General features: G+C 45.3%; 1 protein-coding gene across 5 annotated transcripts in view; it reads right to left on the reverse strand.

The window, feature by feature from the left end:
• Nucleotides 1–1,688: 1,688 nt before the first annotated feature.
• The window catches only part of UBE2E3 (ubiquitin conjugating enzyme E2 E3), a 133,846-nt gene continuing 117,269 nt past the window's right edge, over nt 1,689–18,265 (reverse strand). For all 5 annotated transcript variants that reach the window (XM_077319553.1, XM_077319552.1, XM_077319551.1 and 2 more), the window contains exons 4-6: nt 13,796–13,928; nt 8,476–8,623; nt 1,689–2,421 (exon numbers count right to left, since the gene is read on the reverse strand). In XM_077319553.1, the coding sequence (XP_077175668.1) occupies nt 2,324–2,421; nt 8,476–8,623; nt 13,796–13,928 (379 nt within the window). In that variant the 3' untranslated portion in view covers nt 1,689–2,323. The remainder of the gene's footprint in view (nt 2,422–8,475; nt 8,624–13,795; nt 13,929–18,265) is intronic.

The following is an 18,265-nucleotide window of genomic DNA, read 5'->3' on the forward strand; positions in this document are numbered from 1 at the left end:
CTGAGGCTCTATTCATACAGTACTTCATTGGGTGAAAGTCTTGTATGGTATGGGTAATACACGGATATTCTGATCATAACAGTTAATCCCACGGATCAGCTACGTTAGTGGCAATGACTTTGTATCTGAGGAAGTGTGCATGCACGTGAGAGCTCATACCTTGAATAAAATTTTGTTGGTCTTAAAAATGCCACTGGACTATAGATTTGTGATGTTAGAGGCAAGAGAGCTGAAGAGAGGGAGAATGCTTGTATGGAAAATTATCTGTATGATCTAAACTAGTCTATGATCAAAACAACCATTAGTCTTACCCGTGAGGGGTCCTTCTCCCCAGAGGCAAAGTACCAATGTGATATTTGACTCAATTGTGAGGAGGAGTAGATTTTGGAGGGACAAACATGCTGCAAAAAGTAATATACATCCAGGACCTTTAGTTACAGACAAATGTACAATACAGTGGGGAAATTCTGCACACAATCCCCGATGAAATGAATCATTGCTAGGACTGCCAGCTCTGGGTTGGGAAATCCCTAGAGATTTTCTGGGTATGCGTGGAGCCTGGGGAGGACGGAGTTCGGCAAGGGGAGGGTCTGTAACGGGATATAGTGTCCACCTTCCCAAATGGCCATTTTCCTCTGTGCGAACTGATCTTTGTCACCTAGGAATCAGCTGTCATCCCAAGGCAACCTCCAGTAAGAGGTTGGCAACTAGGCTTTGTGGGGACCCCGTTAATTTCCCTGGGGCTGGCCCAGGAGACTGTCCCCCTGGATTGCGCTCAAAATTACTAGTCCATTATGATGTTTCACTTATAAAAGTGACTTTTCCTCCAATCCTGTTTTCTGTCTTCGAGACAGCAGTTCCAGGTGAACCAGAGGCCTCCATATTCCACTTGGAGATAACCTGGTAAAGAGCGCATGCACCCATGCTGCTTTGGAAGACCGTTTAACATGACGGGAGATATTGTGAATTTAAAACTCAGTCGAAAGCGGCGAACTGCTTGCACCCGGTGGCAAGTTAAGAACATGCTGGCAAAATCCATAGCGCCTTTTTGGAAACAAAATAGAGCCAACAGGTTGGAGGCCTTCTGTTTCACCTTTCAAAAATGAGTATAAAGTAGGGGGGGGGGGAAACAATTTTTTTAATGAAGTCACGAAGCCAAATGGGATTTGTCCTAAGCAACCCCCACCCTGGAGGCCACATTGGTCTGTCAACCTTTGGGGACTACAGATGATGAAAGCTAAGTTGGTTGTCTACCTTGTCCTTCCAAAAGGGAAGGAGACTCTTATCGCTCACTTTTATTTCCTTGGGCTTCTGTTTGGGTACAAAATCATGGCAAGTCTCTCCCAGCCATTTGGAGGATGACTGAACATGGAAGGCTTAGATGTGTATCTTGGTGCTGAGCTAATACTTAAAATTCAATCTCTCCTTAGCAGTTCATCTTTCAAGTAAAACACAGAGGCAACATCCCCTCCACCCGCCCACTGCACAGAGGTCACCCACACAAATGCCCGTGATCTACAGGTCTCTTGTTCACCTACAGGTCTCTTGTTCATCTACAGGTCTCTTGTTCTTTCTCGATATTTTCTTTTCTTTTTTGCAGGCGTCCATATATAAACGGCTCTATTCGTATCTCATCTATGACTGCATGCACCAATTTTCATTTCAAATATGAAAACAGAAAGAAGCTATTCCTTGGGGAAGGTGTTTATTGTGTTTGAGATTATACACTGGATGCTCTCTGAGCTACAAGGTGGCGGCAAGGGAGGGGTGGGGTGGGGAAATCAAAGGAAAAACCCTTTCATTACAAACTGACAAAGGTAAAAGTTTAAAACAGTTTCCACAACAGCATGTACCACATATCGGAAATAGATCTGGGCTTAATACAAATGACGTAATCTTCCTAGTAATCTACAGCTACCTTTTAATAACTTCATACAGATAATGAATTAGGTTAAAATGCACTATAATATTTGGTTGACTTCAGGAAACGGTATCCTTAGTTACATCACAAAATACATTTTGATATCCCAAAGAAGCAAGACTTGCAAGTAGGCATTTTAAACATAACTAATCTACAGCTACAAAGTTCTACTCTTGATAGCATTTACCTTTTTCGGGGGGGGGGGGGGGGGGCAGGGTGGAAGTGAAGGGGGGGAAGTGGGGAGGGGGAAGTAGTATCCCAATCTTCCAAAGGATAAAAGCAGAGAGTAGAATCAGTATAACATATACACAGAAGTCCGTATTGTAAAGGCTATAAAGATGGGCTGCGCACCGCAAAGCTGCATCCGCGCACCTTCGCGCTGCGCAAATGTCGTCGCGGGATTTATGTTGCGTATCTCTTGGTCCACTGTCTGGCTATCCTGTCATGCTCTGCTCTGTTGGTCAGGTACTGAGTGGCTATGCTTCCCACCAGAGGATCAGCTGCACGGGAAGGAATGGAGAAAGGCACATTAGGAGACAGTCCAAAAACAAAGAAATAGTTTATTTAGTTACATTATTTAGATCCCGCCTTTCTCACTGGGACTCAAGGTCGACGCCCCCAATTTTGTGTTCATTTTCACCCATTGTAGGAAAAGATCCAATACCACACCCAGGCCAGAGAATTCCCTCGAGATATCATTTTAATAGCTGCAGCAGTTAAAAGGTGACACTGTGGGCCCCGCCCACCATCCAGTGTGCCCAGCTGTCCCAGGCCCAGGTTTTTATACAGTCGGAGTAACACGCCCAAAATAGGCCCATAATCTAATCGACTGCTCTCGTACATCTGCTTGATAAACACTGTCAAAGTAGTTCAAGGCCTTATAACATCCTCTTGCCCCATTTAGGGGTTTTCCCTGTACAGGCAAAGTGCTAAGGCACCTTGCAGATATCTTAGTCTGTATAAAGGTCTCTGCAGTACATCTTTAATCTGTACAAAGTTCACCTTCCATTTCTCTAATCGCAGGACACTACAAAAGAGGGAGAGCAGTGATTGTCACTCCATCAAGGCAGAGCCCCAGAATGAATCAATGGGATCAAAAGATGGGACATTCAATATGCAAGGAAACGGAATTTGGGCGGTAGATCGAACCAGAAGTCTACAAACCAAAACTGAAGCAGAGCGTTTAAGTGTCAACGCAACATATTAAAGGATGCAAATTTGTAGCAGTCAACCCACAACAAATAACGCACGGTCGTATATACCACAACCCCCAATAATGTATCCACGTAACTCTGTAACCGTGCTTTTGTAACTGTGCTACCCTAGGGCCGCCGTAGAAAAGCCCTCTTGAATCATTCAGCTTTGCATTGTTTGAAGACAACCAGGAGAGGGGAAGGCTTCCTGATCTCACCAGGTCGTTCCACAAGGCAGTGGGGCCATGACAGAGAAGGCCCATTGGTAGCCAGTTGTTGATTTTATTTACTAGGACCTCAGTTTCATTCTCAGTTATGGAGTCCTTTCTGTTCTAGTCTGATTCCTCAGAGTATTTGCCTAGCAGTTCACATGGGAACAGTTTTTCCCCTGGGATGGACCATTTCTAATTGCGGGTAAGGGGAGAAGTTTGCTTGTTGGGAATAAATTAAGGTTTTTTAAAACTGCAACAACACCAGAGGCCAATAGGAAATAGACACAAGCATACCGAATAAGTACGTTGTCAAAAGGATTTACCCATTCCCTACTGTTTGATTGAGCATTAAAACAAGAATATCAAGAGCGAGTGACACGAACTCTACTTTTGATGGTTCTGTTCTATCCTCTGGACAACTCCTGACTACAATCAGTCCAATCTGGATTACATACATTTTGGTTTCCGTAAACCATTGTGTTCAACAGTCACACTTCAGTCTTGGGCATTCTGCTGTTCTGTTTTTCCTAGAAAAGCCCAGTCTGGCTCCAGGACAATTATGTATGGCTAATATTTGAAGATCTCCAGAAATTTGGTAGGGTTGCCAGCTCTGGGTGAAACACGTGTCTTCCAATCTGGAGTGTGTGTGCTACAACTAATAGTTCAATCCTATACACCAGTGAGAACCTCTTGTGGCGCAGAGTGGTAAAGCAGCAGACATGCAGTCTGGAGCTCTGCCCATGAGGCTGGGAGTTCAATCCCAGCAGCCGGCTCAAGGTTGACTCAGCCTTCCATCCTTCCCAGGTCGGTAAATGAGGACCCAGCTTCCTGGGGGGTAAACGGTAATGACTGGGGAAGGCACTGGCAAACCACCCCGTATTGAGTCTGCCATGAAAACGCTAGAGGGCGTCACCCCAAGGGTCAGACATGACCCAGTGCTTGCACAGGGGATACCTTTACCTTATACACCAGTGGTTCTCAACCTTCCTAATGCCGCGACCCTTTAATACAGTTCCTCATGTTGTGGTGACCCCCAACCATAAAACTATGCAAGTGTTCTTTCACAGAAATTATACAATAACTGACCAATGGTGTGAAGATTGATTGTTCATGATGATTGTATATAACTTGGTTATAAATTGTATGTAAATTGGCGGGCGCCTTCAGGAGAAGCAGCAACAGTGGTGGTGCCCCCCCCCGCAAGCTGCTCGCCCTGCCGCAACCCCTGTGAAAGAGCCGTTTGACCTGCAAAGGGGTCCCGACCCCCAGGTTGAGAACCACTCCTATACACTTTCCTCCCCCTTTCTGCAAATGTCAGGCAGTGGGGGTCTAAGCTAGCTTTCTTCCTAACATACTGTATTTTCTGATGTGTACGGATTCCCCCCCCTGCCTGCACACCCGCCGTCAAGGGTATTCAAAAAGGACCCTCCTGTAGAATAGCCCAGGAACACATTTCTTGCATGATGAGCTGTTCAGTGTAGTTATTTAAACCTACAGATTTCAATGGTTCTTAACTTCCAAGTTAAGGATTCTCAAAAATGCAGCTTCAGGCACACACCAGACATTTTGTGACGGAGATGGTACACAAAACGGAATTCCACACAGAGGCGTCTCAGTCAATTAAGAGTCCTTTTCATGTTGGGACAATTGAATTTGTTTGGAAGGCTGCAAAGAGGAAATCCCCTGCAACCCGAACAACAGAAAAGCCGACAGAAATGTCCAGGCGGTGTTGTTCTCGGTGAAACCAACAAATGTCGGATTTCTCGTGTTGTCAATTGCAGCAGCAGTAATCACCTGTCTAACAGAAGAGTAAACATTGGAGACACATTCCGGGTTTTCACTTTAGGGTGTTTTAGGCAATCTTCCAACTAGCAGATGCCTCAATACGTTTGCCCGGAAGAACGGTATTTTCAGCATCCAAGTCGGAAACCGATAATTTGTTGTAGCCTCTGTCGTTAATTCCTCGTACCTGTCTTCCTCGGGATAAGTTACAGCAGGTAAGCCTAGCGAGGGCCGAAATATAATCCAGCCCCTCCTGGATTCTACCGCTGCATCTGTGTGCGTGGAACAATATATCTGAATGCCTCTCTGTGTCAAACACAAACAAGCAAACAAAAAAGCAACCTTCCTTTCAAGTCGGAGAGAAAAGCTTTGCCTATCTGATTGAAAAGCCCCATGGGAAATGGCTGGAAAATATGCAGTTAATGAGATACGGGGTTTTGTGTTTTGCCTGCCCTAGAACAAAAATTCTAGGGCAGGGGTTGGCAAACGGTGGCTCTCTAGATGTTCACAGACTACAATGACCATGAGCCCCCTGCCAGCACTATGTTGGTGGGGGCACATGGGAATTGTAGATGGACACCTGGAGAGCCACAGTTACCCACCCCTGCCCTAGGGGGTCCCAAGCTGTCTTTGGCCGTCTTGAGTTGGATCAAGACAATAAAAGCCAGTGTGGTGCAGTGGTTAAAATGTCAAGCTTGCAACTGGGGACTCAGGTTTGAATCCTGGCGCTACCATGGAAGTTTGCTATCTGACCTCCGCCTAACCTCCCTCCAAGGGTTGTTGTGAGAATAAGACAGAGAACGATGTAAGTTGCTTTCTAAGTTGCTTTCGATCCTCAGTATGGAGCCAATGTCAGGCAGAAGTCTTTCCCATCCCCTAATCTTCTGTCCATCTGTTAATAAACAGATCTGTCTCCCCACTGTCACCAGTAAGACAGTCAGAAGGCTGGCCCTGGCTGGTCAAGAGGGAGATTTTAATTTTTTCGTTTGTCGTCTTGTCACTTTTAGGAACTGTAATTACGGGTTTTTATGGGTTTTATTGTGTTTTTATTCCTTTATTATGTGAACCGCCGTGAGCCCAATTGGGAACAGCGGTATATACATTTAAATAATAAATATAAAAATAAATAATGCTCGGTCCTTCCAGCTGGAGGTGTGGGGGATTGAACCTGGGACCTGCTGTAGGCCAAGCAGATGCTCTCCTATTGAACCACAGCTCCTATCCTCTGATCTTATGTTAATTTCTATCATGGCCCACTATCATCTGCTCAGAATTCTGCCCTCTTCACAAGGAGAGAGAAAAAGGTATGCTGAATTAGAGGGCGCGCTACTTGTCCTATATTGCAAGGACTCTAAGTTCCAATTAGTCAGAGCTTTTTATGTCATCCTTCTGCCTCCAGAATATGACACCTTAGGGCAGGCTTTCTCAACCAGGGTTTCGTGACAGCCCTGGAAAGGTTTCCCAAATGGGTGGGAGTTAATTTTTATCTATTTTTGAACTGTGTTAAACATTTATCAGGTGATATGACCGTATGTGATCATGTCGACCCCCCTCCCTGAATGGCCAATGATGGGACTGGAGGGGGTGGGAAGGGGAGGGGCCCCGGGTGGGCGTGTACACAGCTCTGCTTCCCATCTGTTTTCTGCACGATCACGCCACTTCTGCTGTTTCTTAAAGCCAGAAGAAGGTTTCCGGGGTATCTCAAGGGCAATAAAGTTGAGAAAGGCGGGATGAAAGCAAGCTATTTCCTATACCTCCTCAATCTTGTCTTTTCCTGCTTTAAACCGAGCCTCACCGTTCCGTGGCTCCTAGACGATAGCAAACCTGCTACAGCCTCATCAGGGTGAAACTTCTCTTTGGAGGCAGGACGGAGAGGAAGATGTGCGTGCGTGTAATATTTTACACTGATTTTATAAAAGCAACATCATAGTTGGTAGCCCCTTTAATTTTTTGATGGGGTTGGGGAAATTATTATTATATGCCGCTTTTTTCTATCAAAGGAGTCTCAAAGCAGCTTACAGTCACCTTCCCTTTCCCCTCCCCACAACAGACACCCAGAGAGGGAGGTGGGGCTGAGAGAGCCTCGATATTACTGTTCGATCAGAACAGCTCTATTAGGAGTCTCAAAACGGCTTACAATCACCTTCCCTTTCCTGTCCCCACAACAGACACCCTGTGAGGTGGGTGAGGCTGAGAGAGCCCTGATATTACTGAAGAAGAAGAGTTGGTTCTTATATGCTGCTTTTCTCTACCCAAAGGAGTCTCAAAGCGGCTTACAATCGCCTTCCCTTTCTTCTCCCCACAACAGACACCCTGTGAGGTGGGTGAGGCTGAGAGAGCCCTGATATTACTGAAGAAGAAGAGTTGGTTCTTATATGCTGCTTTTCTCTACCCAAAGGAGTCTCAAAGCGGCTAACAATCGCCTTCCCTTTCTTCTCCCCACAACAGACACCCTGTGAGGCGGGTGAGGCTGAGAGAGCCCTGATAGTACTGCTGGGTCAGAAGAGCTTTATCTGTGCTGTGGTGAGCCCAAGGTCACCCAGCTAGCTGCATGTGGGGGAACGGGGAATCAAACCAGGCTCACCAGATTAGAAGTCCGCGCTCCTAACCACTACACCAAGCTGGATTATTTAAATATAATGTATTAATTTCCCCATATAATTGTGGAGTTCCCCAAACTTGCAGAAACACTACTAATACTGCGAAGGTTAGCCCTGTTTGGCTGCCCTCCTGATAAGCTTGGGACTGGCAAATCCACCACTAAATGTACTGATGGATCATTCACTGCTATTGGTGCCGAGGGTGAAATCCGCTAATAACTATGCTATCGAAAGTGACTCAATGGCTAGTTGACGGCATAACCTTGGTATCCAGAGGTTTAAAGATAACCGGACCAGAAGCATCCCTTTCCAGGGAACACCGTGTCAAACAACCAGCCTTCTGTCACAAATGGAGATGATGTGTTTGATCCCGTGTATTTATTTATGTCGGTCTTACACAGTCAACGCACTTTATTATTATTATTATCTTTCGATTTATTGCCCGCCACTCCCTTACGGCTCGTGGCGGGTTACAACATTTTAAAACCCCCAATAAAATCCATTAAAAACCCTCAGCAACAATTACAATATAACATTATCGGTTAGCAAGCTAACCTGGCAAGATAGGCTAATCAACCTCCCCCTCCTACTACAAGCAGGTGGAGAGGGGATACTGATGGTACTAATCCCCAATCTCAATCCCAGGTCCCGGGTCCTTTGAGCAACTCTTTTGTTTTAAATGACCAGATGTACCAATCGGCTCGGCTTTGCTGGCCGCGCAAGGAGTCACGCTAAAAAGGGAAAAGAAGAAACAATCACTTCCTTACCAGGATTGCAATCTGTCAAGAGGGAACAGATAGACAGCAAAACCTTTGAAATAGTCAAAGCGGGGCTCCAGTTGTCTTTCAGAATATCCAGACAGATGACGCCCTGGCTGTTGATGTTGCAGTGATAGATCCGGGTACGGAAAGTGACCTGGAAAAGAGCGGGAGGAGGTTAGGGGGAGACCGTCATTACACATCTTTTGAGCATAGGTTGTTACGCTACCTTTTTGAAACCCGCTGGGAATCATTCACCCTTCGCGGGAGAACATCTCGACAGGGGCTTTCCATTTTTGTTGCTTGTGAGGAAAGGCTTATCTGAAAAGGGGTTTTCCCTTGCCCTGCACCCAAAGCAGCTGTCTTATTCACGTATATTTCAAACTTACAAGCATTGTCACGGCTTTTCCTGGCGAGCCAAGGACATTGTACTCCTTTGGGGGTGTGGGGTCGGGAGGCCAAATAGAAGCAAAGCATAGGACTATTGCACATTGTTCTTCTGGACTTGGGGAACACACACAATCTGGGGCAGGGCTGCTCTGTATTCTTGGTAGTTGGGAGGCAACAGTGGGAGGGCTTCTGGAGTTCTGGCCCTACTGGGGGACCTCCGGATGACACCTGGGATGTGGTCACCGTGTGACATAGAGCAGGGGTAGTCAACCTGTGGTCCTCCAGATGTCCATGGACTACAATTCCCATGAGCCCCTGCCAGCAAATGCTGACAGGGGCTCCTGGGAATTGTAGTCCATGGACATCTGGAGGACCACAGGTTGACTACCCCTGACATAGAGCATTAAGACTGGATGGGCTACTGGCGTGATCCGACGTGTTCTTATGCTCTTTTATCAAATGCATAGCTTGGGTCCCTTCTTAATGAGAGTTAGGACCACAATGATGGTGTTACTCTGTACCCTACTAATGTCCTGAGAGGCCCCTGATGGAGGAGCCAGAGAAACGTACCATTAGCTCTGAAAATGGGTAAAGCTTTCGAATCACGATGCCTCGTCCCACTGCAAACATTCTTTGAACAAGGTGAGATTTTTCAAAAACAGGTGAGATTTTTGAAAGGCAAAAAATAGTCAAAATTCCTTCTGGCTGTCCACGAGCTCTTGGGTGTGCCTAAAGAAGGTCTCTGGATCCCAGTCAGGTGACACCACTTCTTACAGAAGGCAGAAGTAAGAACCATCACCCGCCTTATTCCTTGATTTCGCCAGCATGAAGTTCAACAGATGTGCTGGCTGAACAAACCAAAAACTTGAGCTATTTGTTCAATAGCAGGTTTTTTATCTTCTCCCTCAGACATCTGCTACACAGCTGCAATTTTTTAAACAAACGTTTATGCTGGCAAAAAGTATCTATAACATATAGGCAAACACAGGGAATTTCAGTTTTATGCTTGGAACAATTTTATGGATTAGATTTGGTGCTATCTTTAGAAAAACAAGATATCAGACCCAGGGATATGTTATTAGGCTAACCTGAGCAAAAAACAAACACATGACTACATGAAAAATAGCTCTTTAGTATTCTGCGGGCATTAATTCAGCCAGATATATTTTCTGCTGCTTTTCGGCTATCTGAAAGGGCCGAGCAAAAAAAAATCCCAAATATATATTTAATATTTTTCAAAACTATCAGATAGCTGCAGTTAAAACGCATTCAAAGAGCTCGCAGGCCCTTTATATGACTTTGGAGTGAACTCTCAGCTTGGAGAGGGGATTGCAAGCCCTTTAAATGTTTCTAAAACTCACTTGCGGTGCTCCAGCTTGTAAAGAACATTTATACCTTAAAGGGCCTATGTTCCCTTTACATGTTTAAATGGCTCTTTCTCCCTCCACTGGAAACAATGGAGGATGGGAGCAACTTCTTTCGATGCCCATATAATTGGACCCCCTGGTCTAATCTTTTTCAATCTTGGGGGGAGGGGTGGAGGAGAGGCACCAGCAGCTATGCTGCAGATCTGGTGCCTCTACCCTCAAAACAGCCCCACTGAGCCCAAGATTGGTTCTTCATTATAGGCCATGGGGGGCATTGACTAATACAGGTATAGTCAAACTGCGGCCCTCCAGATGTCCATGGACTACAATTCCCAGAAGCCCCTGCCAGCAAATGCTGGCAGGGGCTCCTGGGAATTGTAGTTCATGGACATCTGGAGGGCCGCAGTTTGACTACCCCTGGACTAATAGTTCCCATAGGCTATAATGGAACAAGGTTTGTTTGTTTTTTGTCATGCTTGAATATTTAGAAAAAGAAGAGTTGGTTTCACTGGCCAAAGGAATCTCACAGCGGCTTACAACTGCCTTCCCTTCCTCTCCCCACAACAGACACCCTGTGAGGTAGGTGAGGCTGAGAGAGCTCTGCCAGGACTGCTCTATGAGAACAGAACTGTCAGGGCTGTGACAAGTCCAAGGTCACTCAGCTGGCTGCAGGTGGAGGAGGAACGGGGAATCAAATCCAGCGCACCAGATTAGAATCTGCCGCTCTTAACCACTACACCAGGGGTAGTCAAACTGCGGCCCTCCCCAGGCCCCATTCCCAATTCTCCAAGATTTTCCCCAGCCTGGATTCTCCCATCCCCCACCAGTGGCTAGGGTAGGGTAGTCAAACTGCGGCCCTCCAGATGTCCATGGACTACAATTCCCAGGATCCCCTGCCAGCAAATACTGGCAGGGGCTCCTGGGAATTGTAGTCCATGGACATATGGAGGGCCGCAGTTTGACTACCCCTGCACTACACCATGCTGGACCAATTTACCGAATCTGAATACCACGCCGGTATTGGGATTCAGGAATATTAGGAAACGCAACATGTTTTGAGTTTAGTATACCCAAACCCAAAGAATACTGTTTGTTTGGGTTTGTTTTTTTTTTTGCACACCTCCAGCCAGACCTTTCAGCATCAGGCATACAGTTTTTTAAAGATGATAACTGATGCCAATATTGCATTTTCCCTGGGAACACCATCAGTATCAAGGCAGGATTCCTTTTCATTTTCTTTTAAGACAACAGTTATAAAGTCATAGCTTTTTTTAAAAAACGAAGCTTCTATTTCTTACACTTTGCTCTCTAATTATTTACTTAACTGCCTAATTAATTCTAACATTCCCAATGGAATTCTGACTGTTTGGACTGAAGTTACTGGAAGAGATCAAATGGTTTCAGTCAGAAAAAGACGCACGCGTTCACAGCAAAACTTCAATTCGACACACTTTATAAATAGTTTAGAACGGCTTAAAAAAAAAAAGTTCAATGTGGACAGAAAGGTCTGTGACTGTGCAGCCCAGCATTTCAGGAAATTTCAGATGAACATGTTGAGGACAGAGGTGTGCACCGTGGATCACTGGCTTTGACAGTTTTATTTCTAATATTTCACCTCTAGACTGGACTTTTGTAACTCGCTCTACGCAGGCCTGCCCTTAGTCTTGACCCGGAAGCTACAGCTAGTTCAAAATGCAGCGGCCAGGATCCTCACTGCAACACCTTGGAGGTCCCACATCCGGCCCATTCTCCATCAACTGCAATGGTTACCAATTGAATTCCGGATCAGACTAAAGGTTCTGGTTATTACCTTCAAGGCCATACGCGGTCAGGGCCCAGTGTACCTGAGGGATCGCCTCCCTGCCTACACCGCCAAAAGAGCCCTGTGCTCCACTGCTACCAACCAGCTAAAGGTCCCTGGCCCTAAAGAAGTTCGCCTGGTCTCGACCAGGGCCAGAGCATTCTCTGTTCTGGCCCCCACCTGGTGGAACGAGCTCCCGGAGAAGATCAGGGCCCTGACGGAGCTTAATCAGTTCCGCAGGGCCTGCAAGTAGGAGCTCTTCCGCCAGGCATTCGGTTGAGACCAGATATATATAACCAACAGTGACCCAAGGGCCCCTGCTCCCTGCCCCCCTCAGAACACCACCTATACACTCTGGACCTGTTTGTATGTTGCAACGTTCTATTGTTTATTGGTTACACAATTATAATGTTATATGTTTACAATTATGTTATTATTGCACCGTTACCCAAATGTTTTATAAGACTGTTCCATGTATTGTTCTTGTGTTATTATGTAAACCGCCCTGAGCCCCCGGGGAGGGCGGTATATAAATATAATAAATAAATAAATAAATAAATAAAAATAATATATCTTTGTGAACTACAAATGGGTTCGAGGGGTCTGATTGGCTGGTTTGGCAGGGAGTTATCATGTGGCTGTGTTTGGATGCTGTGACACAGTTTACTAATGTAACAAGATTAACTTTTGCTTATATATTCCTACTGTTATGATGGTCAGTTCTTAGTCTGACGAAGAGTGCTTGCCCTCGAAAGCTCACGCCTTGAATAAATCTTTGTTGGTCTTAAAGGTGCTCCTGGACTCTTTATTGTGCTACTTCAGACCAACACGGCTACTCATTTGAATCTATGTTGAGGACAATTTAATAACGGCTTCGTTTGTGTCCTCTCCATCTGAGATGTTTTACAGCCTGTCCATGTTGGTACATTGCTTTGAACAGAAGTCAAGGGCCAATGCAGCAGGATCTGAGCTAGCATGGCTTTTTCCCACCGCTAGGAGAAAAAAAGAAACTCTGACAAAAACCAGCTGATTCTATTAAAGACGTAGCTTACAATAAAACTGTTCTGCAAATTCATAACATGAACCAATTAGTTCCATTTTAATGATTCCATGAAATTGTCACAATAAAGTCCTTAAATTATCTTTGCACCTATGCAGATCACTATCAAATGGTCACGAGAGTTGGCAGGTCTTCTGCTTTTGCCAGAGATGAAAATCTTCATCTTGTTTCCACATACGAAATTTAGTGTTTAGAGTTCCACTCTAGATTTCCAGTTGGGATGTTAACCTCCAGTTGCTCTCTGCTTTTCCTTCAGAAAGGAAGTCACCGAGTAGCCATGCACAGATAGCACACACCAAGATCCACCGTTTTGAAAATTCTCTACACCAGCGGTCCCCAACCTTCTTGTAGTCAGGGACCGCCTCTGAGGGTGGGAGAGAGCCGGCGGCCTGGCCACAGCAGCTGCACGTAAACGCGCACGCGCAGTTGCCACGCATGCGCGTTTTCACCACTAGGTGGTGCTAACGCGCATGCGCAGAACAGCCGCACGTGCGCGTTTTCGCCAGCAGGGGGCGCAAACACGCATTCGCGGCAGCTCCGCGCGCGTTTGCGTTGCTGGCGTGCCAGCAGCCGCGCCTGCCTCTTCCCCCCCCTCGCTGCGAGGGGAGGGGAAGGCAGGCGTGGCCGCTGCCAGCCCGGTACCATGGCCTTAACGGCCCGATACCGGGCCGCAGACCGGGGGTTGGAGACCTCTGCTCTACACAGCCTTACCTTTGGTGGTTTGAATGGATAATCCGAAGAAAACGTGATATCCAGGAAAAAGACGCCACCTTCATATACAGAACCTGGGGGGCCAAGGATAGTAGATCTCCATTCATAAATGTTATCACCTTTAGGACCAGCACTATTGAAATAAGAGAAAGGAGAGAGAGAGAAAGAGAAAAGTGAGTGGGTTGCTTTGCAAATACCGTTGATGGTTACATTTCGATTTAATCCTCTTGAATGGCGTTAGACACTGATATAAGATCTGGCTTTTTGCATGGGCTTCCTATGAATGAAGAAACGGCACATTAATGGGCAGGGCGTCAGAGCTTTCAACACAAGGCCCATCTTTGTCTTTTGTAATATTTAGCTGTGAGGCCTTTTGTCTCGGGTCCGTTCCAGTGTATGGGACATTAATAAGGAAGAATTATTTCCTTCCAGCACAGGGGCTTCAAAGCGTTAGGCATGCCTCATCTGTCTCTCAATTATAGATCTTACTGTAGATTTTCTTTTCAGGGGATCATGTATGAGTCTATTTCAGCAGATTAGGAGGGATCGAAAGAGAGACCTGTCCGAGGTAGTTACCCAGTGAAGCTTCAAAGCAGAGCAAGGGCTGGATTTGGAGTCTTCCTAGGCCTAGTCCCACATCCTAGCCTTTCCCCTCCTGCCTTAATGGACTCAGTCACAAGCTAGGGAACTGGACACTTTCATTGCTCCCCTTCCTGAGCATCAGTGAGTCCTCCAATGGTTTCTGCACCTGGGAGGGGAATCAGGCTGCAAGCCTATTCCTGCCTTAAAGCACCTCCTGCCTCCCCCCCCCCCCCACACAGTCCTCTTCAAGCCTGTCTGTTAATGTTGGTGATGTCACTTCCAGTGACATGGCACGTCTGGGGGCGAAGCCAGCTGACATAACTTCCTTGTGGCCCGAAAAATTATTGCAGGGGTTCACAGGGGTGGAAAAGGCTGCTAATAAAACGTCAGAATGTAGATGTGGAAGAACAGCTGCCATTCTGTAGAATGTGACATCTGGCTACTGGGGATATAAACCATATATACCCAGACATAAGCCGACCCACCTATAAACTGAGGCACCTAATTTTACCAACAAATCTGGGCAAACTCATTGACTCTCATATAAGCCGAGGGTGGGAAATGCAGCAGCTACTGGTAAATTTACATTAATTGAGGCACCAGTATGTTAAATGTTTTTGAACATTTATTTCAAAGAAAAACAGTAAACTAGCTCTGTAAGTGGAAAAGAGGGCCAGCAAACCAGTGCAGAACAACAGTACCCAAAGTTGGCAACCTACTACAAGTACGACAGCTACCAAACTGGGAGAATAGACAACTCTAACTAACTACAACTGCAGTCCCTCACCCCCCAGAACAAAACACTGAAAGAACTGTAAAACTCAACACTGAAAGAGAGAGCTGTAAAACTCAACTTTTAAAAGAAACACAAGCCCAAGAAGAAAAGGCAAACAACGCTGCCCCTCAGAAAAAAGAAGAAATAAACACTAGGAGAAACAGTACATTCCAAAGCACCCCCAAAACCCAGCCCACAAAACCCACAGAAAACTAAAAGCATAGTTTGGGAGATGTGAAGACAAAAGGAAAAAAAAGATCAGAGTCCTTCAGTCAGAGTCCTTCAGTCAAACCATTGCTGTCCTACAAGCAGCCAGAGCAAGATGCAGCTTGCAAGAGGTTTGCAAAAGCAATGTAACAACTATTGGCTGGCTGGGAGCAAGCTGTTATTTCAATTACCGTATTTACCCGCATATAAACCGACGAGGACTTTTTCAGTGTGAATACTGTGCTAAAAAACTCAGCCTATACACAAGTATATACGGTAATTTAATATAGATCTGCAGGCCATTTTGGAGCCCAACTACCAGTAACACACAGTGGGCGATTTGTGGAATATCTACACTTGAAGCGGCGTTCTAGTGCAGCATTGGTCATTTTTACTCTGCTCTCTCAGATCTCAAGCAGAGGTCTTTCGTATCACCAAGCACCTACTCTTTTCAACGGGAATGCCAGAAATGGACCTGGGACTTTTGTGCATGCAAAGCATTTTGGTGATTCACAGTCCACTTCCAAATTCACAATGACACAGTCCTATAGCTAAGGTCCCACAGTTGGTCCCACGCGTCACTGAACATTTGGTCTATCACTATGTTGTCCCAGTAATTTGTAGCTGGGTGGGAAAATCCAGTTGCAAATGACTGCTATATTGCAAGGATGGGACAATAATCAATGATGTGTGTGTGCGATTTTGGTCATTCTGGTATTTCTGAGCCATTCAAAGTACCCTCCAATATGGATTACCAGAAAGCAGAAGCCATGAAATGAAAGGTAAACTTGCTGGGGGAAATCACCTTGGAAATAGAACGAAAATGGACAGAAAACGACTTATTTATACTCTCGTCTGTAGAAGTAATGAGAAAAGGATCTACTGCTAGATTGCCATTCAAAGAATTTATCCTTTTGTGTCTCTATCAGAGGGAATAAAGTCCCTTTTCACTTCTCTTATTTTTGTGCTTTGGTGCACAACATTTTTTGACAAGATACATCACGCCTCCAAGTAGCCCTTTTATGATAAGACCTCCTAACGAGTGTTTATCACAAGATTTTACACAAAACCCTCAAGAAAATCTTTTGAATTTCCCTGTTTACACACACTCTCTATCTATTTATTTATTTTTTAAGAAGCTGTTTCACAGCTATGGAATTCAAGTGTGTCTGTTTCAAGAGGGATTTAGACAAGCTCCAGTGAACAGTCTCATCGACAGCCATGTGGAAACAGTAAAATACAGAACGCCAAGAAAGAAAATTCTTTTTCACACCTTGATGAGACGGGAGGACGAGATCCTCCATAATCGAGACAAGGAAGGAAGGTAGGTTTGAGCCAAAAAACTTCACACATCCTTCTTTCCCGATTTATTTCGCATACATCTGCCAGATGGCTGTTGTTAAGTCGGTGGCTCAGTATCCCTGGCTCCTGGGGAGAACGGGAACCTCAGTGGGGTACAATGCCCGCTCTCCAAAGTAGCCATTTTCTCCAGGGGAACTGATCTCTGTAATCTGGAGATGAGCTGTAATGCCAGGTCCCACCTGGAGGCCAGCACCCCTAGTGGTCGGCCATGTGATCTGCAAGAAGGTAGTCCCTGTTTTGAACCCTGCAATTTCTTTTTTAAAAGGTAAGTAAATCAGGGAGACCTGGGTTCAAATTTGGGCTCACCAGAAAACTTTCTGGTTGACCTGAACCACTCATCCTCATTCAGTTCAACAAACTTAACTGCACAGCAGCGTTGTGAAGATAAAATGGAAACAAGGAGATCTACAGAGGTATAATTAAACTGTGGAATTCACTGCCAATGGACATAGCAGAAATGCCTTTCCAGCGTTCATTCTGGTATTTCTGAGCCATTCAAAGTACCCTCCAATACCAGATTACCAGAAAGCAGAAGCCATGATATGAAAGATAAATTTGCTGTGGGCAATCACCTTGGAAACAGAACGAAAATTGACAGAAAACGACTCATTTATACTCTCATCTGTAGAAGTATTGAGAAAAGAATCATAGAATCATAGAAGGGGCCATACAGGCCATCTAGTCCAACCCCCTGCTCAACGCAGGATTAGCCCTAAGCATCCTAAAGCAAGGATCTACTGCTAGATTACCATTCAAAGAATTTATACTTTTGTGTCTCTATCAGAGGGAATAAAGTCACGGAGGAGAGGTCTTCCAGTGTCTCCTCGCCATGTGAATAAAGGGAACCTCCCTATACAGAGGCAGCAAGACTTAGAATGCTGAGAAATTTGTTGTGGTCCCTTTCTGTGGTTAATTTGACTGGGTTTTGTAGATGGAATCTCTTTTGAGTCAGCTTAGCATTTGAGATGACTAAACTTAATCAACACCGCAGATCTGTTTTTTTTTTTTTAAATCAACCGTGTAGAATCTTAATATTGTTCCAGAGTAGGATTCGTTTCATTTACAAATGTCAGGAGAGCTCAGAGCTGTGCGCCTTTGCACGAGGAGACAATTGGGCTCACAAGTGGCTCTCAAAGAACTGCAAACACAGCCCAGCAAGCTCCTCCGCCGGTATTTGCAGAAGGATCCAAAAAAGCAGTCCAGGAAATCAAAATGACAAAAATATTTAAAGCCCATGCGGAGGCCATCAGGTGTTCCAATTAACTCCTGACACCCATTAAGCATATATCGTTTAATTAGCATTAGACCTGGAAATCAAATTTCTCTGGAACAATTCAATTTTGGCACCGGTTTCCTTAATGCCTGTTTTATAGCTTAATGCAGAGGTGAGTGCTCCTATATCATCTGTCGGCTACCTTGCTTTCAAACACCTCTAATAGCCAGATGCAATTCAATCAGTTTAATGAAACAGCTGAATTGACTTAGCAACGTATTTCAGCCAAATTAATCAGTCACAATTAAGGTTACAGCCTCTAGCTGTGTGC

The sequence above is a fragment of the Paroedura picta genome, chromosome 2, assembly GCF_049243985.1.
Source record: "Paroedura picta isolate Pp20150507F chromosome 2, Ppicta_v3.0, whole genome shotgun sequence".
Taxonomy (NCBI): domain Eukaryota; kingdom Metazoa; phylum Chordata; class Lepidosauria; order Squamata; family Gekkonidae; genus Paroedura; species Paroedura picta.